We start from the raw sequence: 27,296 nt of genomic DNA, 5'->3' as shown, positions 1-27,296 counted from the left end.
TGAAACTGTTTACCAAAGCCCATTTTTTTGTCTTTGGAAAAGTGTTTAGGAAACCTGAACTAGGGTTTATTAAGCATATCTGTGGGAGACAAAAGAGGGAATTGTTGGTCTCCAAGCAGCAAGCGGCATTGACAGGCTGACTGGTGTGGTCAGAAAGGATATTTAATTTCAAAGGATAAACTACAGGATTCATTTTTTCTTTTCTATCTGAAGTCAAGCTTATCTGGTTTATGCCTTATCTAATTTAACTTACAAGAACTGTAAATTCAGCTATGTTAAGCAAACAATTTATGTTGTTTTAATTCCATTTTCTCTTTGTTTTAATAAATCTTGGTTTTGTTAGGATTACTGTTGTGTGGGTAATTTCATACAGATGTCTTCAAAGAGTAAAGAAAAATCCATAACTCTTAAAGAGAATAGCTGAAGGGGAAAAAAACAGCTCTGGAACTCCTTTTCATTCTTCAGTGGTCCTAGTGGAGGGGTTTGGATTAAAGTGTTGTTTGCAGTTGGCAACCATAACAGAGAGCCCCAAAACTGAAGAAGAGATAAAGAGTTAATGGTTTCAGCCTATAAAATTTAAATTTTAATTTTTTCAAAGTTCTATAAAGCGTAGGACTACTAAATAGTATAGAGAGGAGTAACAGGTCCTGTCTGTGAGATGACAGGGAGTGGGGTGGGGATGTATTCTCTTTGTTTTGGAAATGAAGTAATAAAAAAAATTAGTTTTGAGGTATATAGTAATATGAAATAAGACAAGAAATGATCAGGTTGTGTTGTTTTCTCCTTCTTTTCCAGCTTCATAAAACAAGATCAAGAAATCACATATTTAAGAGTAGCTTGTAATTTTATAAGGTATAAATACTGTTTTCAGACAGCGTGCATTTAGCCTGTAGAATTCACCATGGAGGTCACAGAGTTAAATGTAGTGGTTCAATTTTCAAAAAGGGCTTGATGATATAAAGGCTAATAACAGTGGCAGCAAAGCATGCTTAGAGAAGGGTAATCAAATCTCATGATTTAAGACATAAGCGCATTACCTGTGAGCATCTGGAAAGACCTCGTTCCTCTCTGTCACCTGCAAAGCCTTCTGCAATTAGTAAGGTTCATTGTGGGTATTTGTAGCGTCTGATTTTTTTGAAGCATTGCTAGTAGCAATCCTTAGGGATAGGATACAGTCTTCTGTATGTCATCATATTGTGTCAAATACTTGCACAGAATGTTGCCCTGCTTTTCTGTGCTGCTGTGTTGAATGACACCAGCATGGTCTGAAACAAAAGAACCTGGTGATGTGCTGGTGCTGCTAGCTGCAAAAGCACAAAATTGCCTGATCCGCCATCAAATAGAAGTAAACTTGAACAGTTTTTATATGTTACTTTGGGATTTAATTCAACTCTTTCATAAATCAGTTCTTATAGTTCATGCAAAAAACCCCTGCATTTATAAGCAGTAGTAAGATAAGAACTGAATGTATGGAAGTAGGCAATTTCTTTTGAAATAAAAATGGAAGTGTATTTTACATCTGATTTTTGCTTTAATTTTTTATTTCTGAAGTTTGCTGTAAATAGCAACTGCTGAAGTTAAAATATTTTATTTAAAATGCAATATGAGGAGTACATGTCAGTTCCTCCCATGTAAGTAAAATCAATAGGAAGGAATTTAGATACTGTTTCTTTTTATTTAGCAAATTGGGAAAGAGTAACATGTTTTAACAGGTAGAAGAACATGCTGTTAACTCTTAATAAATCACAGAAAGAGATAAAGACAGCTTCTGAGTCTGAAGGTTTGAATTATAGTGTCAGATGAATCCTAAATGTTTTGAACTGCTTTTCCAGCACCCTCTCTAAAGAGGAGTCCGTGAAGAGACTGGGGCATCGCCTGTGAGCAGGATGACTCCTCGGTGGACTGCTCGCTGGCCCATGGGATATAGTTCCACGTACAGCTTCTCTGGGATGGGAGATTGTACCTGTGGTTTCAACATTTTTCTTATTTACTTTACATTCCATTTTATAACTTTCCATGAAGTCCATAAAAGTCAAGGTCAAATTGAAGGAACTCTTGTGAATAAAGGGAGGTGTTTATTTTAAATTGTTGAAGACAGAGGCATCACTATTGAAAATTTCCACTACTTGTATGTTTGCAGCTTCTTTTTATTGCACTACTTAAACTGTTTGGAGGTAGTTGCAGGCAGTGCATGTAGAAATCAAACTCAGACTAGCCAAATAAATTTGATTAGCTGCATGCTGATAAAGTCAAGGGGGTGAGATGACGGTTCCAGTAGTGATATGGTGTAGAGGACGAAGGCCACAAAGTTATGAAAAGGGATGAAAAATTTGTACTTTACCTTAAAGGAAGGTACTAATGATTTGAAATAAACAGCCTTGTGACCTAGGAGTCAAAGTTAGTGAAGTTAGCCTCCTGAAAAAGTGAGGTTATTAATTTTCTTTCTTAGCTCAGTTTTTCCTTGATCAAGGTATTGTCATAAAACACTGAAGAAAATTCTATGGTTATGCTTTTGCAGTTTCATTTTGTCTGGCTACATAGCCACATTTATAAAAATCAGACTTCTTTTAAGAAAAATGAAAAACTGTCTTACACTGCAATTTTTTCTTAATTAAAAACTCAATCTGTCAAGAAGAAATTAATTCAAAATATACATTATTCACATTGAGAATTAGAGTGTATATCAGATATTACCATTAATCAGCAGTTTTACTAGCACTGCAACAATATTACTAGGGTTATAATGGAAATTTCTCTGTTTATTTTTTATTTTTGAGTGAAAAAATGCAGTTATTTAAGCCTTTCTCAATGAAAAACACAACTGCATTTTTTTACTTTAAACAGATGGGGTAAATAAGATATCTTCAGTTAGTCAAAGATGCCCATATGGAAACTGAAAACATATTGATTAAATTTTTCATCCAAAAAAGACAAAGTAGCAGAAAAATCAATGATATGGTGGCTAAAGCCCTTAGCTGAGATGTGAGAAATTCAGTTTCAAGCAGGACTTTAAACTAGGTAAGTGTAGGCGCTGCTTAAAAAAGACAGCCTGAGTGGAGTGCATGTGATTTAAGTCCAGCCACATGAACTAGTCATCCTAATCTCACTTTATCTGCCATGGAGAGAAATGGTTAATTTTAGGGCTTAATTCATCTGACCTATTTGCATTGTCTGCTTCACAGCAAGAAGAATTGTTGCACCGAGTAGGTCATGTCAAGTGTGAAGGGAGCATAGAGTGATTAGCTCAGAAATAGATATCTGCATTTAATCTGTTTTTTCCAATCTCTATCTCATGTTGGAGGTTACATTAACAAAATAACAGACTCGTGGTAGGACAGTGGCTATATAGCTGGAGCTTTCTACAGTGTTCAGCTATTGCTGGACACTCCAGATGAGGTGAAGGGATCTACGATACATTCCCACATACATGTCAGTTAGAACTGATGTATTTCCACAAACCATCTTGGTACCAATAAAACAACATTTTGTGAAGGAGAGAGCTTTATTAAAAAAATTTCCAGCTCAATGTTCATTTCTACTCTGGTGTGACTATCTCCTTGACTGAAAAGATCACAAAACAGTTGAACTAGGAGTACACAGGCATTCAGCAGCCTTGCCAAAAGCAGAATAAACATTTCTTGATTTGGGGAGATGAAGTTTCAAATGTCCTCCTCTGAGCAACTATGCTATGGAAAGAATATCAGTTTGTTTGTCAGTGTGATTTCCTGTTCTCGGGTTGCTTAATATGATCTTGTTTTGCAACACAGTGTGCAGGGAAAAGAATTCTTGGTCTAGTGGTTCTACTCTTTCTTTACATCAGAAATCTGCTCTTTTCAGAAAACTAAAACCCCAACAAACACAGAGTTGTGGGTTGAAAATGCCTCACTGAACATTTCAGCGGGTTGAGGCGATAAATGGGTTTTGTCTTTAAAGAAGGTTTGCATGTTTCCTTGTTTTCCTGGCTCTGGCTAGCAGGAGACGCTGCTGTGCAAAAGGGGGTTTTAATGAAGCTTATGCTTTTTCCTTTGAAAACCAGATTTTCAGCCTTCCCAGCACATTTTGGGGATAAATAGCTGCTTTCTTCTCTGAACAGGTTAGGTAACTTTTGTTGGCCACATTTTTTTCCCAAGTAATTATACTTTAGGGGCCCTGTGCTACAACTTCTGCCTTGAATTGTTTTTATAGATCAACTGGCAGTGCTGCTGAATGGGGTTTCTTGGTGCTTTCCATCCTCTGTTTTCTCCTCAAATGCTTACACTTTTGTTAAATGCTGCTTGTTTGGCTGTTACCTACCATAGACAAACGCTGTATGTTGTCATGTGTTAGACTTTTTGCCTAACACTGAATTTATTTTTCTGTGTGGAAAGTGGTAGTAAGAAAATACCGTAGTTGTTTAACCTGAATGAAGTAGTTGAAAGATTATTTGTAATGCGATTATTAAGTATATTCAAACCAGGAAGCACAAAGAAGGGGAAGAGAAATGGAAGTGCAAATGTAACCGCCTTTTTTTTTTTTTTTTTTTTTTTTTGTCATCCTCTCGTGGTATTATGTAGATCCCCAGCCAGATGGCTACTGGCTATAATCTGTGTGTGGATTCACAGGATTTTAACTCCTCTGTTGGTTTCCCATCTGTCATAAACTCAGAAGCTGCAATCCAGAGACTGACATGAATGTCAGTGTCTTCTTTACCACACCAAAACAGTTATGCTCGAAGGCTGCAGAAAGAGCATGAGCCCTAACAAAGACAGGACAGTGTCTGGTTTAACAACCATGCTGCTAGACTGGGGAGTAAAATTTCTTGCGGTCAGTTTAAACTAGTGCTTTGAACCACAAGTGACCACTTTCGTGGCAGCAGCCTCAGACAAACCCTGCCTGAAAAGTGTCCCCCAAAGGAGGACAAAGGAGGGTTTTTTTCTGTTGTTGGAGCTCAGCGAAGATTGTAAACCCACAATTGGTTTTGGTAGGAAATCTCATGTCTAAAAATAAAATAGCAGACTATCTTCAACAGAAAGAAGGTGGTAAAAGTCAGAATCTCTCAGCACTGGAAGAATAGATGTGAAACAGCTAAAAACAGTACTATGGTCTTTCTTCGCTTTAAAATGACCAATTCAGGATGCCCTATGTTTTTTCTTCAGCATATGTCATCACTTGGACAGACACATTCTGTTTCTGTTAATGGAGGTGAAAACAGTGAAAAACATCTCAGATTTCATGGTATAGGGTAGAACAAGGCATTGGTCACTGACTGTGGGCAACCACTGGGGCCTTGGCATCACTGAAACAAAGAAACCTTGCTCCTCAAAGTAAAAGAAGCTCTCATAGTCTTGCTTTATGTCATGCCATACTCAAGAAAGCAAAATGAAAAATTAACTTAAACTTTTATGAAACAGGCATGAACAAGTGATATAGAAATAGGGGCTGAGCACACTCCAAACCATTTTAGAATGAATTTTAGCACGTATCAAAAAGAAACATGTATATAAGCCTGTAAGGAAATCACTGCTATTATGAAGTCTTCCCAAATTTAGACTTGGTTTTCATAATTAATGGATTTGACTTAAGTGAGAATAAAAGTTACACCCCTGCAAGGAAATAACCACTTTCTTAAGGAGCAGCTGTCTGATATCAAGCAATTTGGTAATCCAGCTTCAAAAACTCTGTCATGAACAAATTAACCTCTCCATTTCCACTTTGGATTCAGTTCTGTAGGACAGGGAGCAGCTTAAGAGGATGACTAAGTGTTAGACTGTGCTTCAGGTGGTTTCTAGTGCTTGGTGAAGTAGCCCAGAGTTAAATGCTTCATTCAGCATCAGGCATCACGACTGGACTTGTTCCAGGCAGGTGCTTCAGCAGCACAGTGGACTTCAGGTCTTCTACCTAGGTTGAAAGAACACCACATGACAAAATAAGATACTGACTGGAAAGACTGCCAGAACTCTAGCATTTTATTTCCTCTATTTCCTGTGGAATATTGTATTGTAAATCCAAGCTTCAAGTCAACAGGCTTGCCCTTTGTTATAACACCATAATGTTATGACACTCTTGCAGTTCATTTTCTTTGGGTTAGGCAGAAAAGATTTTTGCAGAAATCACAGCAGGAGGCTGTATTTCGTGAAAGACATTTTCTGAAATTTATGTTAGGTTGATAGTAGGATTAGTTAATTTTCCTGGGCTTTAACTTCTGCTGGTAGCCACAGGGATGGCATGCTATTCAGTTACGTCCTGCACTTCCATCAATTTTCCTCACCCTATAGTGCTAAGTGTCTGTGTCAGAGCTCTGGCTCATTCATCTGCATTCAGGTTAAAAGAGTAAAATAAAACCCAGCCAAACGCTGGCAGTAGAATAACTGAAATAATCTGAAAAATGAAGTCCTGCTTCTGCTGACAAAATTATTAATCCTGTGTTTCTGTGTCTGAAGGAAATGGCTGAGAAGAGAACAGTATGGTCCTGTTGCCTTTAATAAACCTCACCCCTAGATAATGATACAGCAGGAAGAGCTCTTGAGTGTTCAGGAAGTAATTTCCTCCCTGAAGGACCTTTGTAATCTGCTCTATGTCATCACCATCAGCAGCGGCGCTTGAAGAAATAGGTTTCAGATGCACCTGCCAGAGGAGAAGCAGAACATCATTTTGCAAGTGAGAAGTATCGTAATCTCCCAGAGCTGCAGAGGGGTCTTTTGTCTCTCTGACCTGTAGCTCTAGCATATGCCATGGATGTGCGTATGAATATAATAGCGAACCATTGGTCAAAGTAGTAACTTTCCCATAGAAGTAATACGGAGCACATATAAAATGCAAAAATCATGCTGATGTGAAATGGATTTTCAGTATCAAAAAAGTGCATAATTCAGTTCACCCGCAACTGGTCCTGGAAAAGCCTTGAGAAGAATTCTGTACATTAAAAAATAAAGACATGTCGTAAGTTGGCTTCAGGTAAGAGAACGTGAGAAATAAGAGTTGGAAGCATCTGAAAGTCATAGGTAATAGAAAATGTATCAAAAGAGATCACACTAGAGCTCCCACCAAGTTCCTTGAAAGAAACAGCTCAACAAATTTGAGACTGCAATCCAAGATAGCACGTATGGTATTGGGAAAAAATTCTATGCCAGAAAAGCCCATTTGCCAACCTCCCCCACACCATCAGCCACACCAAGAGCTGATTAGAAAATTAAGTGGTATATTCTTCCTGTCCTCACTCCTGTCTCTTTTAAACAACTTACAGGAAGGAAATGCTAACCTGCAATGGTAGGACAAAGTTTTCTTGATGTCAGCTGTTACCAGGTTTGCTGAGAAACTGCTGTTATCTGAAGTAATGGCAACATATTTTCATCACCTGACCAGTTTCTTTGGAAGATCCTTATTTCTTGAATAATTTTTTGGCCTTTAAAGTTTCCCTTTATAAAAAGTTTGTGGTTTTGAAACTTACTTTTTATCATTTTTCCACTTTACATTTATCAACTTTTGCAGCAAAGATAAAAAGGGTCATGATTATACTCAGCTGTTTTCCACTTAAGGATGTGTCTAGTATGAAAGCAGTTGCTTATCACTGTACACTGTTTTTCATGAAAACTGCTGTTCTTACATGTCTGTAATTGTCCTCTAGGCAAGCGTTGTCCTTGTCCAGACATGAACATTTTAGGGGGAGAGCTGAGGGCAATCTGAAGTAAGAAAGTGCAAGCAAAATAAATTACCTGCTTTTGCAGTATAAAAAAAATTTGAAATGTCAGTGGAAAAAAAAAATCAAAATGGACCTTTGAAATGGATAGGGATTAAGGCTTCACTAAGGAGTGATGATAGACTTGGTTTGGGGTAGGATGAGAGGAAAGCTTTATTGGAATGCATATAATTAGTGAGTTTGGGTACTGCCTATGAAGGAGAGAGCATACGCTCCAAATATACTTCAGAGTGTACTGTTAAGCCAGATGGCTGTGCCCAACCTAGGAAATACACTGTCTAAAAAATAGAGAGAAGAAAACCAAGTGAGGTGAGGACTTGGGTAAAGGCTTCCAGTTCTACAACATATTATTCTTTCTGTTGCTCTTGTTTTGATGAACTGTCCCACAGCTGGGGGAGTGTTGCATGAAACTTTCAGGTCCGTTATTCCTTACATTTGCCTTGAATTTCAGAAGCGGGATCTAAAGCTCAGATTTTACAATTTGATCCTCTCCCTGCCTTAAAGTTTCTTTTGATTAATGCTGTAAAAGCCTGTAAGCTTTGGTAGTGTTTATCTTTGGCTCATTTTACCTGCATTACAGATCAATGTATTTTAACTCTGTAAGTTCTGAGCGTATTTCTGAAGATTTCCAAGGGTGAGCCCAGGCATTTTGGGCTTGAAGGAGCTTCAGTTTGAAAACCTTAGTTGTTTCAGAATTGCATTTGTTTTCTTTATGTAGTATCAGCTGTCCTTGAGATGACTGTTGACAAGAGAAAGTCTACTCTGGGTTAACGTTGCTCATGGCCTGACTTCTGGAGAAAAGTGATCATGTCTGCATAACACACTGACTTTCAAATAATTAAATATCTGAGCAGTTCTAGAAGTTGTGTAGTTGTGGGTTTTTTTATAGAGAAGGAGAGGCCAAAGAGAATAGCTTTGAAAGAAACACGTTCAGGCAGTCTTCGTTTTTGTTAAGGAGCAACAAAAATTGATTCAGCTGCCTTTTGTCAATAAAAATGCAGCTTGGTAGAGGAATAGTTTTTACAAACATCTAAGGTTTAAGTCCTGTTGCTAGCAGCAGAATCACAATTTGTACTTTAAAGATACTGTCAGTTGTGTGTAGTTCAGAGAAAAAGATGAAAAAACAGCAATTTTGAATCTCATGTTACACTGCAAAAAGTGAATATCAACTCCTTATTTTACCATGTAGCTTAAGTAATCTGCGATGAATTTACCTTTTTTCATGATTTAGTGCTCTTCCATACATTCCTAGTTCTTTGACCTGGAAAATGTATCTCTCTCTCTCATTGTTTAGTGTGAAACTGACTTTATGTGGAATTATGTTCCCTGCTACTATACCATGAAGAATCATTTATTTATTTATGTCATCATAGCTTATTTAACTGACAGAGAAATGTATTGCATCAGTTCAGTTGAGGCTTACAGAATAACCAAGCTCCTTAGCTTTCAGAACAGAAAGGAAGATGATGATCAAAAGCTTGCTTTCAGAGAAAGAGCTACTCTTCTCATTTACATTTCTTAGCACCTTCTAAGATGTCTTCCACCTCTCACTTTTATTAGAGAGAGCTGCAGAATCAGAGTGGCATCTATTTATCATCCAAACTGAAATTCCAGCCCTCACCATCAGCCTTCTTTGGCCATGATTTTTCCCCTTTTACGACCAAGTGAGCGTTGAAGCCTGTCAGGATGCATAGCTGCATTAATCATCTCTGCTTGCTACAGCCAAGCAAATGGACAGGAAGCATCTATTTACTAAGGGCTTGTCTACATGGGGAAATAGCTCAGACTGTTCATCAGACATTAACTCCTTCTATGGATTCTCCTTGAGCATCTTTCCATGGTTTAGCTTTAGGCTGCTTCGGAAAATACGGAATTTGGTAGTGGGTGTAGTTAAACCACAGAAGGCCTGTATAGGCGTGCAGCATGGGTTCAGAACATGATCCTGTCTCCACGTGTCACTTAATCTTCTGTAACTGACCCTTTTCATGCTCTTAGTCTGTGGCAAATGGAAGGTAAAACGTGTTAGTTCAAGCCTCTTATATCAAGGCAGGTGTGTGTAACTTGCTTGTGTGTCTGTGCATCTGTGCATTCATACAGGGGAGCCAGAGTGTCGCTGATAGCAATTTGGGTGCTAGTAGTATTTCTGAAAACTCCCCAAGTAAGCAAATCTGATGAGAACTTGCTATTTTTCAGTCATGACAGGGGACAAGAAGTGTGTAGGATGATCTTCTACACCTCATATGAGCCATCTATTATTTAGTGATGTTGAAGTTAGTCGTGTTTGACCGTCTTTTCCATAGAAAATTCCTTTGAACAAAGATGAGTAGTCTTCTGGAGATGAACAACTTAAAGGCTGTTTAATACTAGCGTATCATCATCCTGGAAATAAGGGGCTTTGTTACTATGGTAGCTAAAGCTTATCTTCAGGAGAAACTTGCATCACTTTATAAGAACCGTATTTCTTAAAGCAATTTATACTAGTGCAAGCTCCATTGTGGAAACTTTTGATTTAGTGTAGCTTGATTTCATTAACTAAGCCTTAGCCAAACCACACTAAATTGTTTTTTAATTGAAATTGTGTTCATTCAGAAGTTTGCTAAATGCATTAACAGTATATGCATTTTCAGTGGTAGAATAGAATAGTATAGAATATTTCAGTTGGAAGGGACCGACAATGATCATCTAGTCCAACTGCCTGATCAATTCATTGCTGACCAAAAGTTAAAGCAGGTTATTAAGGGCATTGTCTAAATGCCTCTTAGACTCTGACAGGCATGGGGCATCAACCACCTCTCTAGGAAGCCTGTTCCAGTGTCTGACCACCCTCTCTGTAAAGAAATGCTTCCTAATGTCCAGTCTAAACCTTCCGTGGTGCAGCTTTGAACCATAATTTTCTCATGTAAACAAAAACTTCTGTGGTTCTTGATGTTGCTATGTAACTGTTAATTTTGTTACAAGCTATAAAAAAAAATATATTCTTCATGTATTTAATACCTACTAAAAGTTGAACTATTAAGAAAAATACTGCTTATTTTAAAAGGTTAATGTGGAGCCTCTACACATGAAAAATTGTATTGAGACAAATCTTTAGCAGAAAATATATTATGTGCTGCAGCTTACCTAGGCACATTACCTGGAGTAAAACACAATGGCTGTTAAAAAAAAAAAAAGTAGTGAACTTAAAGAAGTTGGTGTAGCTACATTGCTAGTAACCGATTTGGCTCTTCACTTTCAGCCCTTTTGACTATATTACTTTCTTTGGCAGCTGTGTTCTTCTCTTCTCCACACTTACTTTGCTAGATAAAGTTTTATTCAGTGATATCTGCCAGACAGGAACAAAGGATAGTTTCCTTCCAATTTTTAGGATGGCATTTGCTATTGTCTGTGAAATTCCAGGCTGGGGTTGGCTGGAGGGGCAGCAGAATACAGGATTACATTTTAGCCCTGTACATGTATTTGTATTAGGTAGCAAACAGAACCACTTTGACAGCTTTTGTTTGGGGTGTATGGCTATTATTCTTCCTTAGCAGCTGTTGTTGGTACTTCATCTCAGGTTTTGTTATACTCTGTTTACAGTGACTTACACTTTCTTAGAAATTCTCTTTTGGGATGGTGCCTCAAGATTTGTGTCAAGTTCCCTCTAGCAGGGTGAGTTAATTAAACAAGAAACTCCAGGTTTGGTTTCAGAAGAAAAAGAAAGAGAGTTCTACTCTTTGTATACTAATGATTCAGAATGTCTGAGCTTAAAATTCAAGTATCATATGCCTTAGCCTCAGTGAAGGACACTTACTTAATCATTTTGAATGAAATACAATACAAATGAAGTAAATGCAATATCAGGGATTAAAATAGAGCTTACACATATGTGTAGTAAAAGTATTCTTGGGGCCTTTAATTCTGTACTGTCCTTGGCTCTGATTTCTACAGTGGCTAACTGCCATCTTGGAATGGCACCAAGTAATAGCAAAAGCTTTCTTGTATTCTGTGTGCTGAAGTTGGAAAAAAAATTAAATTGCAGAGAGAAAGAAGCAGAACTACAGTTTTGTATTCATATAGTCCTGTTTTCTGTCTGTACTGCACTTTATGGAGCTATGCAAAACCTCACTCAAAAAGTTGCATGACATCAAGGTTACAAACCTAGCAATCAGGAAATGCAAAAGGTGTGGTTGTGCATAACAGCATGATTATTTCACTTGCACATGTGAAATATTTAGGGTAATTATGCTAATAAACATCTCTTTTGAATAGACTATGTACACCTTAATCTAACAGTGAAATGAAAAGATTTCCATTAGGAATGACACACATTCAACATCCAAAAATCTTCTGTAGTTTAATAACTTCCAAAATGACAGCATTACAGCTTGAACTAATCTCTTAGTACAAAAACACGCACTGAAGAATTCAGTAACTTTTATTAATTTATAGTCTAATTTTCTGCGTTTAGTTTAATTAACAAAGAAATTTTGCCTATTTCAGCCACAAGCCTTTGTTACATCTTTCAGCTTCGCTAACATCACTGAACACCTCCTTAAGCTTTTCATTGTGAGGATGTGGAAGAGCAGTCAGCATTTGGAAGTTTACTCCAAAACCTGGAAAGTGAGCAGAAAGGCATTTGTTGATTTTAGTGGATTGGGATTAAGTCCAGAATAAATATCTAATGATACCAAAACATTTGCTTATTCTTAAACATTTGAAAATTACTTTGTATGCAAAATCTTTACTTCTGATAACCTGCACACTTGCAAAAGAGGATGTCCTGCTACCAGGTGCCCAGCAAATCCTAGGTTATGCTCGTAATAGTGCATGCTCAGGAATACAAGTAAGTCATAAGCAAAATGTGGGATTACTCTTGCCAAAAGTTTTGTCCTCACCCTAGCAGCTACTCCCCACACTTTGGGATCCCTAGATCTGCAAGGCAGACCTGAAGTTAAACTTTCTCTTGTTTTTCCCCCCATGCATGATCTTCGCTGCTGCTCATTCAAAGCGTTTTCACATGCACCTTCCAGATGTAAAAAAAGGGTGGTTACCACTTTTGCTCTGAGTTGCTTTAGGAGGGGAAGACTAAAGGGTTTACCCTGCCACTAAACTGGTAATGAAAGATACGTTTTAACAGCAGTTTAAATTGTAAACTATAAACTTGCAGAACTTCAGAGTACAACAGAGACCTGTATAAAGTCCAGGGACCCAAACTCTACTTGCAAATTTGTAATCTGGACTTTAATAGGAGACTCCTATTTAATACAAGAACAAAGCACTCAACATTTGGAACTGCTTGTACTGCTGATATATAGTTTTATGCTTACTGTAAAAAGTTACACTTTAAGAAGTACTAGAGCCCATATTATAATGTGCATATAAATACGAAGCTAAGCCCGTGTTCAAGTTTCCTAACCACCCAAACTCAGCCAGTCTCACAACATGAAAGCCACAAAAACTAGGACTGAGCCTAGCTTCTTCCTTCTGTTGAGTCTGAAATCTTTTCACCATGTAGTGTGGAAGAAACAATAGCAAGCCCCAGGGATTGCAGAAAGGCAGAAACTAGCAGCTGAGTAGTGGCAAGGATCAACTCCTTAAACTGCCTTTCCATTGCAATTAGCTGCATACCAAATCTCAGCCAAATGGTGGCTAATCGGAGGGGTGAAGTTTAACCTGTTTGACTTTGCACTGAAAGGGACGAGCGCCACAGGTAGCCTCACTTACAGTGAAGTACGAACAGAAGATTTAACAAGCTACTACTTGTCAGCTCTTAATTAGCAGCTCCCATCAGAGCAGCAGCACCCAACTGCAACACCGTCTGCTTCAGTGCAAAGTCCAATTCATTAGTTAAATTTTCAGAAGCACCATATTTTGCTTGGACGATGGTATTTAATAGCTAAAGAATGGCAAGATTTGACTACCTTTCAGTTGTTTCTGTCTGTAGGGAGAGTTTCTAGCTAAACTTAGTACCTGATAGTATCTGCTAAATTGAATGCAAGCAGCAGGTCAGGAGGTTCCTTAGGCTAAATCCCTAGACATGCTGCAAGGTGATTTTTGTTTATTTTGACTTGCAGTGCAGATTTCCATATCCAGTATTATTGCAACAGACAGCTGTACAGCATTTGATTTGGCCAAGTGTGTGTCTAACGACTAGTAGCCTTGCTGTTTTGACAGTAAGTCTGGTTTGCCACTGCTGTAACATTGCCACCACACGGCAATGCATGCTTTGCTATGGGCTTTGAGAAGATAAGCCATGCTGTGTGTATTCACAAGATAAAGCACAGTTTGTTGAGCCTGCCTGTAAGAAATGTGGGTAACATTTAGCTCTTGAGGAAAGTTGTGTACAATAAAGTGGTATACTGTTCGAAATGTTGTACATAGGACATTCAAGAAGGATTTAAAATATAAAATATAGTAAAACCTTGCTCAGATTGCACTGAGGAACTGTTAGAGAGTTGAAAATTGAGAAGATAAACTATTTGCTTTGGGCCCTGTGTGAGTGAGTGTGTGATGGAAGTGTGTGAACTGGCACGTCAGCCATACAAAACTTCCTTTGTTAGGAGAATCCTCCTTATATTCTGCATGTCCCATGGAGGTCTACAAAACCTAAGACACATCCTGCTGATATAAATTTTTAGATTTTTAGCCGTCTTTTGGTTGCCAACCCTTCTCCAAGAAGCTGCATCCTACCATAAACTTGCTAGCAGAATGTGACAGAAATGGCATGAAGTAAATAATTTTGTATGGACAGGGGATACTGTAGCTAAACAAGCATGATGGCTAGCAAATCACAAGTGGGAAATTAATGTTTACTTCAGCTTTTAGTTTTTCTTTCCAGGATATTGAAATGAATGCTATAATGAAAGAGGGCGATGAGAAACATCTTCAAGCATGTATACATAAATGTACATTTCAGTATTGTGATTTTAAAGAGTCTCTGCAATTCTATCTTCTTTAAAACACTGCATGGATGAATCAGCCTCTTTCAGTATTTAACCTCTAAGACATAGATTCTTGCACACACTCACACGCACTGGATGTTTATGCTTGTTCTCTTGCATGTGTTTGTGTGTGCACCACACATAAGCAAATAATCAGGAGTGATAAATATGGATTTAAGAATCTAATGTGTCTCCCATTAAACTTTAAACTATTATTTGCATGAATAAGTTGTGCATGTTGAAGCACTGGGAGCATTTTCTGTTGCTTGGAAGTAGCACTCCAAAGCATTTTATGAACTATTTACAGTGTGATAAAAGTTATCTTTAAGATTTTATAATAATATAGAAAACTGCTTATATTTTTGCAGGAATGCAGGGAGTAGACTGTTGTGGTTAGTTTTAGCATGGAGGAAGAGTGACTGCAATGAACAGCAAGAAATATGCCACAATCTTTTAATCTTTTTCTTTAATGCAAAAAGGCTTTATATTTCTTCTACACTGTGCAATTAAAAGATGAAAATAATGCTAAAGTGGTCTGGGCTTTTTTGGGAGAAAAAAAAAATCTATTTTTATATTTTTGGAAGTGTGGTGTATAAGAACTGCTATTTAAATAGTGGAGTGTCAAGTCTTGAGTTTAAGAAAAATGCCCTTAAATAGTAAACCAAAGCTATAAAAATGAAACATACATTCTCTGAAGGCAGAACAGCTGCTAAAATTATTGTATCTTACAAAAAAAAACCAAACCAGCAGAACAGAACACGTGTGATTGCTGTGCCCCATGTATCAGAATTCTTACTGCTTTTATTTCCAGACAGACGGGGGAAGAGCCATGGCTGTGCCCGTGTGAGCAGTGGTGGGGAGCAGGGGACCAGCCAGGAGGGAGCAGTTCTGGCAGGGATCCGCACCGGAGCATTTTGGCGGGGTTCCTTCCATCCAGGTCCAGTCTGGTCCCATCGAGTCACCTCTCTGTATGGTTGGGGCCTGGCAGGTGCGTGCCTGTACTGTGGGTTGGAGTTAGCCATGGCACAGGGCATCGCGTTTGCACACTCCAAGCCAATAAAGCGCGATAAGGATGGGGCAGGGGGGTCGTCGGGAAATTTGTTCCAAAAGCGCACTCCAAAGGAAACGGGGAGCCCGTAGGGCCTTTGCAGGGAGAGGTCTTCCTCTGCCCGCTGGCAGCCATCTTAGGTGCAGCTCTGCAACCACAGGGCTTCAGGAACTCGTAATTACAGCGATCCTTCACTCTCCCTCTCCCTGTCTTGGACGCGGGCTGCTTCTCCCACCCTGGAGACACAAGAGGGAAGTCCTTAGCCCCAAAGGTCAGCCTTTCCTTCGGCTGCACAGTGGGGACATGGGGCCACGCTGAGGCAGCAGATGGGTTCCCTGAGGCCCTGCCCTGTGCTGGGGCCCTCAGGCCCAGGCGTCACAGGGGTGTGAGAGAAAACCAGCTCCTTCCTCCTCTGCCAGGCGCGCTGAGAGCGGCTCTCACGCAGGCAGCCATGTGCCAGGCTGCCAAAAATAACGGTTATTTTTAAAGTAGTTGGGATAACAGGACCCACTTCGTTTGTAACAAAATGAACTGAGAACTAGTCTGTTGTTTCACACTGATATCAGGGTCGAGAAGGATGAGTGTTTCCTCCTTGATCCTCGCATGTGGACGTGATACTGCGTAAGAGGCTCCGTGTCCGGCCTGTTGACTGCCATATCAGCTGACAGCTTTTAAAGCAGATAGTTTGTAGAGGGCTAGAATATAAAGAACTATTGCACTTTCAGTCAGTTATGTGTTACGAAAGGAGTTCTATGCTAAGATAATGGGGCTGTAAAGATTGTCCTTTTTCATGATAGTGTCTAACCTTTTTTTGTATTTTACAAGTCTATTTTCCTTAAGAATTAAATTCTACAAATAATCATATGTTTCTCTTACAAACTAGGAGGGTTTTTTTTTTACTTGTAATGGCCTCATGTGCTGTGAAATGAATGCAAAGGAGCTCACAGGGATGCAGTGTCTTTTACCACTATTCCCAACAGAGGCTTTCTTTCTCTGAATCATTCTTAGGCGATGCTATCTGCTGGCTGTCACTCTTAGCAGTATATCTGTCATATTGCCTCTTACCCTTCCCTCAAAAATGTATTCTTGGCCTTTCTTTACTGGGAGATCCACCCAGTTGCCCTTGCTTTAAATCCCAGTGGGAAGAGATTTCTAAAGCAGAAATGTGGGGTCAATGTGTGACTACACCGTGTCTCTGTGAGCGCCACTCTGTTCTGCCCTTCCTTGCTATCTCCAGCAGCCAGAGAGAGGTGCCTCATGCACCTGGATGTGCACATATCACTTCACATCATCTTTTTTGCTCTTTTTTTTTTTTTTTTTTTAATGGGCTATGTAATGTTAAGTACAATGCTGTTAAGTCATTTCTTCTCCATAATAATAGAACGTTGCACTTCATTTCCTTACACCTGTAGAGTGAGTGAGCATTGCTGAGCTAATACTGGATCTGAAACTTGATAGCCCTCTTTGACAAGTACCTGTAGGTCCCATGGACTTGAAAATTACATTGCTGCAACTGATGGAATACTGAAATCTGTTTAATTTTTCTGAGTTTGAGAGGAGGGACACTTTTAATACTTAAATTCCTATCTTTAACATTGCACAGATGGTGTAATGTTTTTGCATTTTTTATATTATTTGGGGTTACTGAAGTTAATATTCTGCTAGCTACAAATATCCATGTGCATACCACAGAGTTCATTTTGAGGACAGAGCTCTAAAATAAATTATAGACCTTGGTAGCAGTCATAAATCAGTCATTTTTTTCATTGAGAAAGTGGTGGCACTGGAAGAAAGTTATTTAGTGATCAAAATGCATCGTTAAGCTTTTAAAAAGGGATTCTGTACTTGTAGTAGAGCTGTAGGCGATTTATGGCTTATCTGTACTCATTGCCTCGAGCTTTTGGAAAATTTGTAAACAAAGCCAGATGCTCATTATGTTCCCGTTCAGGGTTGATTAGATGGGTAAATGCCATCAGAAGCACTCTGGTCCTGTTGGGTTTTAGCATGTTACAGAAAATGGAATTGCTCCAAAGTATTTTTTTAAATATTTATCATCCATGAAAATATACTTCTCATTTCTGCTCATAGAATGGATTTTTAAAAATATTTGTAAATGATAAAAATATGAAAGTAATACTCTGAGAACTATATTGTATACTACACTGTGGGTCCAGCTTTTTCTCTGTGTCAGGGTTCATGCTTACACTGTGCAATGTAGTCAAGCACCACTTGCCCTTTTTAAGGGTTTTGGGCAACGCAGGAGGCTGTGGAAGCTTCAGGCTAGGGTAGCTTCTGCTTTTTACCATATTTTAGGGAACTGAGATGTGAACTAAGTGACTTTTCGTAACCAGTTAAGTTGTTTGCTATTGATTTGATAATTTTTACTGTTCACCTTTTGTCTTCTGTATAGATTATATGATGTGAAAGGGGTTCTTTTAAACTACTTTTTTTTGTTGTTTTTTACTGCTCTTTAAGCATAAGAAAACATGCTGCTGTATACAAATTGAATTGCTATAGGTTAACAAAATTTTCCTTGTAATCATATTTATTGCAATATGATCATCATGTAATCCATTTCATAATTCATGATTAACTTTTTGGTGTATTTTTTTTTATTTATCGGCTGCAGCTGATCAAGTAAACAGGTCATGGCACGCTTAACGAAGAGACGACAGGCAGATACAAAGGCTATCCAGCATCTTTGGGCAGCTATAGAAATAATCCGGAACCAGAAGCAAATTGCTAACATTGACCGTATTACAAAGTAAGTGATCCGTTCCAAAAAAAGTCTTGATGAGGGGGAAGGTTGATGCTATTAAAAGCCCTGGGAAGGAGAGACAGTAAACATGAAACAGTTACATGCATTTCTGTGTTACTAATTATCTAATTATAAAAAAAACCCTTACAGAACTGAGCACCTAAAGATCCTAAACTGCGGCTTAATCCATTGAATTGAGGTCTTACTCACCCTGTATTTGTTTTGTATAAGCATCTTTAGGAAGTATGCAATATTATAGTACTTGAACTGAGTTTACCATGTAAGAGTTGTACCCACTTGGTAGCTTGGTTAAAATACAAGAAGTAGATATAACAGTTAAGGAGTAAGGGGCAATAAAATCTGTAAATAATCTAATTCTTTAGGAAAATGTGATAGGCCAGTTAGGAACTCTTTTCCAGAAGGCAAAGATAAACCTGAAGTGTTAGGTTGCTCAAACAAATAAGAAGCCATACTTGCTTAGATGGCCATAGGATGCTATTAAAGACATGAGATGGTTACCACATATTCCTAATACTATTGTTAATATTAAAATATTCTTCAAGATATATTAGGTGCTGTATACACAGAGAAATATATATTCATTGTTCTGTGGAGCTGGCAGTGTGTAAAAAGGTCTACAATATTAAAATACCTTTTAAGATAACTTGGGGTAGCCACTGTAGTAAAACTGAGGGAGGTTTTGTGCCTTTCTCTGCTTTGTCTGCATTTCCAGGCCAACATGTACGTCACATTTGTCAAAGTAATCAATATGAATAATTTAAAAGAGCAAAAGTAACCAGTTGGCAACTCTTCAGTTGCCAGAACCAACGTGAACTGATAATGAGGCCAGAGACCATTAAAGGGGAGAGTTATAAACAGTACAGGTGACTAACGAAGTGAAAATCATTATAACATGGTCTACTGATAGAGTTTGGAAGCTGTGGGATGGAAGTGACAGGCAAAACTGGTTTCATAAGTGGAGGAAGTGTAACAGGTCAGGTTCTCCAAACACAGTGAACAATAAACAGGAGAAAGAAAAAAGATGATGTCCCAAATGAATTAGTGTGTAGCTGGCTCCTACAACAAACTAAACCACACCGTTAAACCAAAAAGCACCTTCCCAGAGATAGAGTTCCAAGTGGGCTTGAGAGGTAGATTGTATTTTGCGGAATTTCATTTTTGCGGTTGCACTTGAGTTTCAGAATGCTTTAACGCATATATATTTGCATCATGTCTCCAAGGAGACAAGTGGGTAAACTAATGGTATACACTTTCCATTTTAACATTTCAAATTACTTGCTCCAGGCCATATATTAGCTGAGTTTGTTAGCTGTTTATGCTCTTTTTATATGTAATAAAGGGAGACAGGCATGTCTAGCTGGGGATTCATCCCACTCTTATGAGACATGCCTATTTTAAGATAGTGCGAACACCATTTAGCTGGGTAAAGTTAGGTAAGACAAATCCTATCATTACAAACAAGGTTGAGAAAACAAGTAATTAGATACTAGAAAAAGAAGTACTGCTCTTGGTAACTGAAGGGTAGTTTGATTTTTTAAAAAACAGTCTAGATCCAGATTGTATGACTCATCTCTAATCAGAAGAAAAATAAGTGACTAAACAGAGATGCAGGCAGCCTTAGTACTTTGAGAAAGATGTGCAAGGTGTTAGCAGTGAAGAGTAATCTAAAAAGCGCTTGGACGTTGTAAGTGCTCTACATGCACATCAGTGACAGGAGTGATGAACAGTGATCTAGTTTCTATTATATGGTATTTTTAAGGAGATAACTTTTGACAAGGAAAAGATAAAGACTTTGAGTTGCTTTACGGTACTAGTCATTGATGAAGAAACACAGATGACTTAGTAAATGAGTATGCATATTACATAATATTCAAAATAAAGTTCTGAAATTAGCAGGGCATCAAAATATCTCTTCTGATGAAAACTGAGCAGCTGATGTTGTCATGGTTTAACCCCAGCCGGCAACTAAGCACCACGCAGCCGCTCACTCACCCCCCTCACAGTGGGATGGGGGAGAGAATCAGAAGGGTAAAAGTAAGAAAACTTGTGGGCTGACATAAAGACAGTTTAATAGGTAAAGCAAAAGCCACACACGCAAGCAAAGCAAAACAAGGAATTCATTCACTACTTCCCATCAGCAGGCAGGTGTTCAGCCATCTCCAGGAAAGCACGCCTAACGGTGACTTGGGAAGACAAACGCCATCACTCCGAACGTCCCCCATTCCTTCTTCTTCCCCCAGCTTTATATATTGAGCATGATGTCATATGGTCTGGGGTATCCCTTGGGTCAGTGGGGGTCAGCTGTCCCAGCTGTGTCCCCTCCCAACTCCTTGTGCCTCCTCGCTGGTGGGGTGGGGTGAGAAGCAGAAAAGGCCTTGGCTCTGTGTAAGCACCGCTCAGCAATAATGAAAACATCTCTGCATTATCAACACAGTTTTCAGCAGAAATCCAAAACATCGCCCTATACTAGCTGCTATGAAGAAAATTAACTCTATCCCAGCCAAAACCAGCACAGATGTATTCTTCCACGCTCAAAGATCATTTTGGTCAAGTACAACTGCAGTTCCTTAAAAGATCAGTTTCTGGGCACGTAGGCAAATACATGAATAATAAGAAAGATCAATACCAAACAGGGAAAATTATGAGCATATATACATAGTTGAAGCTAAAGGGAGGATTCTCATTCTTGGATTAATAACTTTTTTTAGAAGTGTTAATACCTCTTGGCATTGACTGAAAGAGTGGCTTTGCATATTACAAGTATTTGCAAGTAATAATGACAATGAAATTCATGGAAGCATGTCTTATTCGTGAGTAAGGATACAGAAAAACAGCAAGATAATCTTTTTTTATAAATACATGTTTAAGGTAAGTGACAGTCATCCTACCATGTCATATAGTGGATGACAAATGTGTACTTTCAGAGAACTTCACAAGTTGAAAAGATGATTCATTATTTGATTTTTTTATTTCATTTTCTCTTTGCCATAGTTTGAGGGTTCATTTGTTGCTAGAGACAAGTTGTCCTGTATATTTCCTGACCTGTTAGTCTAAACACCTTAACAGCAGGTTAATTTATTGTTGCTTTCTTCATCAGATGGTTTGCTACTTTCAGGCAAACCTGTTTGCTGGCTTTTCTCCTAACTGGCAGCTCAGCATGGTTGTCTCCCTCTTCCTAACATATTCCTGTTTATTTCATTTACTTCTTGCTTTTCTTAATCTTCTGGTGCTGAGTAGAAGCTACTGTACATATCAAGGAACATTTACTTTCTACGACCAGAGAGGAAATGTTGGTAATATAAAAAGAGAATTCATTGTTTATAGATTATTAACTGTTTCAACTCAATATGTCAAAAAGACAAATATATATCACACATTAAAATATGTAAAATGTAACCTGTGCACTTTATGTGTAATTGTTAAAAAGTATCTGGGGTAAAGAAAGACTTCCAGAAGATACTGGCAATGGAAAGCATACAAGAAAAATCTATAGAACTAGCCACGCATTTTCTGTAGAGAACATAAGAGTAGGAGGATAGTGTAGGAGGAGCCAAGAGCACTAGAAGGTACTTCTAATATTATCAGGAAAAACCTATAAGGAAAGAGGCCCTTTAATTAAAAGTAGACTAAATCAGGTATGCTTTGCTTTTTAAATTGATGAGGGGGAAAAGCAAGAATAGAAAAATGCATTTTTAGAAAGTGATTGAAAACTGTCTTACACTGAGGAGTCACCTGGAAAATTTGAATACGCAAGTTAGAGTCTTGAAGAAATTAGTAAGCTTACTGAAATTTTCTCCATTATTTTAGAAGAGTCATTGCATGCAGAGAAGTATTAAAAAACACAAGAAAGATATGTAATTTTGAAGGAATTAAACGTGTGTGTGGAAAAATGGCAAGAATATGACACTGTTAGTTAGAGTATTATATAAATACTTAAATAAAAGCATTGGTAGGGAAGAGACCACACTGCACAGACTTGATGTCTCAAAGAAAAAAAAAAATCAACAAATCGTTATAAAGGGATTCTGCAATTTTAGTGATTATGTGTGGGGGTACATTATAGTTGGAAAGGTACTTTCCATTGGTTGGAGATAAGCATTTTTCAGTAGCTTGGAAACTAAATGAAGGATTGAAAACCAATACTAAGAAGAAGTAACAGTGTAGTGAATTTAAAGGGATTAGTACTGAAAGTGCAAGCTGCCTTTTGAAGAGAACTTTAAAATATATATATATATAAGTTCCTGTCTTTGTACATAGCCTTCAGTATGTTCAGTGCATTTTTATTTAACTGTAAAGCTCATTTGAAGGCAGTGGTAACATTTCTGTAAAGCTACACAAAATAAATATTCTAACCTGGCTTATATTGTCATAGTGTATCTCAAGTCAATGAATTATAATAATTTAAGATCTAACTACTAGAAATATCTAACATTTCTGAACTACCAAATTACTTAATAACAAAATATTTCCAAGAGGTATTTATCAAGTAATGTGACTTATTTTTCTGTCCAGACTTGATGTTGGGACAATTTGACCCTAATATATCAATTATTTAGGTGAGTATTATTGGTATTAGTTATGGTGTAAACACTAGCAGAGAAATGGCTTCCCATATCTTGTGAATTCTCTGTCAAGAGCGCAGCTTGACAAATTGTTCATCCCTAAAAGTGTGTTCAAAATTATAATTATGCTTTGACTTTCTCTTTTTTCCTCATTATCTTCCATCTGTTCTGGATTTGGGGTAACCTCAAAAATTTATTCTATGGAATAAAATGCCTTAAAATACACTGGAAAAAAGGTATGCATACTTAAATGAGTAGGATAAATTATTGACATTCAGTTGCATAGCAGATTTGTAAGTATTCCTGTACAGACATGTTTTTAAAGTTCTCTTTCTTTGGCTACTCCAGTCTTCCAGTTTCTTTTATAGTGTTTTCTTTATAATTCCCTTATAGGTAATTGGACTCCTAAGATTTAATTAACTATTAATTAAATATTTACCCTTTTTCTCACAAGGTATTGGGTTTCCTCAGTAGCAATTTATGAACATTTCATGATCTTTATGATTAGTTCAGAGTGCATTATCTATTAAGTTGTTATTAAAATACCCAGTTGGCAAATACGGTGTTCTAGAACTATTATTCACTGCTTTCAAGATTTTGTCATTGTAAACAGATAATTATTCTGGTTTCTAAACTATTCCATGAAGGTTAATGTGAAGAACCAACACATAATTTTTTTCTTCCATACTTACTTCCTCATAATTTTTTCTCTCTCCCTTTGATGTGTTTGTTGTTTTATTTAGTTGATTGGCTTCTCTCCCTGTCTCCTATAAAGTCTGTGTCCATACTGTCTTTGTGTACTGTAGCAGGGAATGCCCTGGCACCATTTGGAGCAGATAATGCTGTGAGTACACCACGTTGCTTTTGGCTCATGGAGTGTTTCTTTGGCCCCAAAATATTCTTTGTTTGTTTTATCTGTGTGTGTGGTTCTTCAGTTCTAAGCACCAAAAATAATACAGCCCACAGCAATGCTATTCTTGAAACTTGATGCTAGAGGCATGATAGTTTGCCATCGGACATGATGTGAAGGCATCTGAGGACACATAGCATGCTGGAATGAGTGTTGGAGTGCCCTTGGCAGAAGGTTCTCTATCAGGAGCAATCCATGTTCTCTTTCAGGAGCAAACTAGCCTCTTGGATGTGCTTTGCCTTTTTCCCAGGAGAAACAAGCTGGCTTCTCCAGAATGGAGCCTGAGAATTAGTTAGTTTGGGAATGAAACCAAGGGTGACCATAGTCCACAGGGTATCCCAGCTTTTGGGGGGATGAAGCTGATGGAAAGACCATTATCTAGGATAAAACTGATATGCTATAATTGGAGAATTTGTGTTGTTTTCAAATAGGGCAAAACTGAAACTATCAGTTTCATCAGTCAGAAAGCTGTTTTACAACACTGGTGATACAAGAAGATGTCTTTTTTTCCTAAATAGGTACAAAGACTCTCATCTTTTTTAATTGGCTTTCAAATGGGATGGTCCAGTACTACATCCCTAAATGGTCATAACCATTTTTCCCACATCTGTTCTGTGGACTCATTTTTGTTAAATTCTAATTTAATGTAAGTGCAGCTAAGTCAGAACATCTGAGAGAAATGAGCAGATCCCAAGCCTATATAGAGTAGACTTTGTCAGTCCCTTGTTCGCTTTGCGTGGACTGACATTAATCAGCATTGATGGGATAGCATGCCAGAAAAGAATTACTCAGTATGAAAGATTACTGTAAAATGATGAGATACTCTCCTCTCACAGTTGAGGTGGAGACTCTAGCAGTTGTAGATTGACTATGTGACCCTCTCAGTTTGACATTTAGTCTGAAGAGGGGGATTTCTTCTCCAAATATCACTCTGTGAAATTTCTCCAGTCAGTCTCTGAGAACAGTTAAAGTTAAGGGCCTCTCCCATCCATAAATCTGTTTTTGTTGCCTTAGTTCTTTTGCTGTTCTGTTTCTAGCCTGTCTACTTTAACAGAAAACAATTTCTAGAAGCACTGATTAAAGCAAAGATGAGAATGAGCAATTTGAACAGGTAGAGAACAATCACAAGAGAGTATAAATAAGAAAATGAGCAATTTGAACGGGTAGAGAACAATCACAAGGGAGTATAAATAAGAATATGCAATGCAGTGGCAAGAAAAATGAAAGAACAAGATTCTTACAGTATTGCTTTTTCGAAGCTCAGAAACTTGTTAGAAAAAATCTGTCACTATTTATAGTACCTTTGATGAAAATTTAAATCTTCCTAGTATTTTGCATGTTGCACCTAAATAGTCATGCATAAACAAAATTGTAAGCCATAAGAATGATTAGGAGAGCAGATGACTCTGGATTTATAACTAGGTAATCCTGTTGTTTAACTTTACATTAGCAGTAGTATTGTAGCACCTGATATTTCTTTGACTGAAAGGAAAGCTTAGAAATGTTTTTCTGCTCTGTTGGTTTCTTATCCTTTGTCAAGCCATTCCCCTAAAATATCTGTATTTTTGTTACTGGAGAGTAGGCTTATCTGAAAACAATTGTTTGAAGTAAAACATTCTCCTGTTATGCAGAAGAATGCAGTGGTTGCTTGAGTTCACTTTTAACCAGTGTTACTGGCTCATTTTCCACATTTTTACATCCTCATGTATGTTTTAAATGTGATCATGTGAAGCAAATAGTGTTATTAAAACCAACTCTTCAGAATCTGGTACGTGTTAATCAAACCCTGGTCAGTTGTACTGTGGTGGAAGAGGTCAATATTAAAGGAGGTGCTCAGGAAAGCTCACATTTACCAGTTGGGAAAGGATGAGGAAGAACAGTACAGTGAAGTTTTTTTCCCTGCCATGTAGCGTAATAGTAGTTCATAATTATGCAAGGGTAAGCAAAAGTGTGGACTACAAGGTCCTACAATAAGAAACAGGATACTACTTCCTCAGCAGGCCACATAGCTGCTTTTAGTGGCAGCCTGTCTATTGAGTGTTCACCTCTGAGAAAACTGAATTCAGTTTGTATTGGGCTGGCTTAATTATAGATTTATGCATTACAGAAAACAAACACAGAAACACATCACCAGGCGATGATAGGGTAGAAGACTCTTAAATACCTTTTTATGTGTTTTCTGTTATAGTCAAGGACAAAGCACTTTGTGTCTGATTCCACTAAGTCAATCTCCTTCTCTATTTCTTTTACTTCTCTTTCCCATGATAAACTTCAGTTGCTTCTTTTAGCCCCAAACCAATGGGGTTTTTTCTGTTTTCATAACACTATTTTTATGTTAAACCAAGAGAATGAACTAAGTCCAGAGTTTTAAAGCTTGTAAATACTTAGTCATAGATAATCCTGGGGGGAAAAAAAGTCTTCTGTGCTTTTTTAGCAATTTTTGATCAATTTGGTTAAAAATCTTTATATTAATAAAACAAAAAGCAATCTAGACCTGATCATTTGACTCCCTAATAACAAAATTTTTAGTAAAAGTACTATTTTGGTCATATATAAAAACTCTGCATTATGTGTGCATAACTATCAGTTACAAGCATAGCAATATGTTGCATAGAAATATGATGGACACCAAAATGTTTTACTTGTTTGATACATTATTTTTTTATACTGATGACTTCACAGTGAGGTTAAGTGATGCATTCAGGTTGAAATTTTTTGGACATTTTCAAAAGTTCAGTTATATGCTATAAAGTAATAAAAAGAACACTGAAAACTGCATGTATGCAAGAAAGTACAGGGAGTCTCACCAACTTTTGCATCATAACTGATACACAGTTTTGCTTGTAAATTTGTACTAAGCCTGACCAGTGGGGTAATATTCAGCAAGCTAATGAGGATTTTTTAACATCCAGATTCACAAAAATGTTGAAAAGAAGTCATATTTTATAAGACCCTTGAGAAGGAGTGATGGATTCTCATTGTTTGCACAAGGAATGTTCACAACGGCATATGTTCATTAAATTTCACCTGTGTTACCTGTAGATAGCTACATTTGTCATAAAGCTTTTATGTTTCTTCATATGGTGTGTCGTGGTTTAACCCCAGTCAGCAACTAAGCACCATGCAGCTGCTCACTCACTGCCCCCCCCCCCAGTAGGATGGGGGAGAAAATCAGGAAAAGAAGTAAAACTCATGGGTTGAGATAGGAACGGTTTAATAGAATATAAAAAGAAGAAACTAATAATGTTAATGATAACACTAATAAAGTGACAGCAGTAATGATAAAAGGAGTGGAATATACAAATGATGCGCAGTGCAATTGCTCACCACCCGCCGATCAACACCCAGTTAGTCCCCAAGCTGCGATCCCCCCGCCCCCACTCCCCAGTTCCTATACTAGAT

The 27,296-nt window shown here is 37.8% G+C and overlaps 1 protein-coding gene across 7 annotated transcripts in view; it reads left to right on the top strand.

Moving 5' to 3' along the window:
- Positions 1–27,296, top strand: part of ZMYND11 (zinc finger MYND-type containing 11) — a 109,496-nt gene that overhangs the window by 27,559 nt on the left and 54,641 nt on the right. For 5 of the 7 annotated variants that reach the window (XM_030007733.1, XM_030007731.1, XM_030007732.1 and 2 more), the window contains exon 2: positions 18,273–18,407. In XM_030007733.1, the coding sequence (XP_029863593.1) occupies positions 18,292–18,407 (116 nt within the window). In that variant the 5' untranslated portion in view covers positions 18,273–18,291. Of the gene's footprint in view, positions 1–15,461; positions 15,584–17,969; positions 17,994–18,272; positions 18,408–27,296 lie in introns of those variants that run through there. The other 2 variants (XM_030007728.2, XM_030007729.2) reach the window with 2 other exon arrangements.

The sequence above is a fragment of the Aquila chrysaetos genome, chromosome 3, assembly GCF_900496995.4.
Source record: "Aquila chrysaetos chrysaetos chromosome 3, bAquChr1.4, whole genome shotgun sequence".
NCBI lineage: Eukaryota > Metazoa > Chordata > Aves > Accipitriformes > Accipitridae > Aquila > Aquila chrysaetos.
Note: the sequence above shows the minus strand (reverse complement) of the source record. Positions and strands in the feature narration are given on the sequence as shown.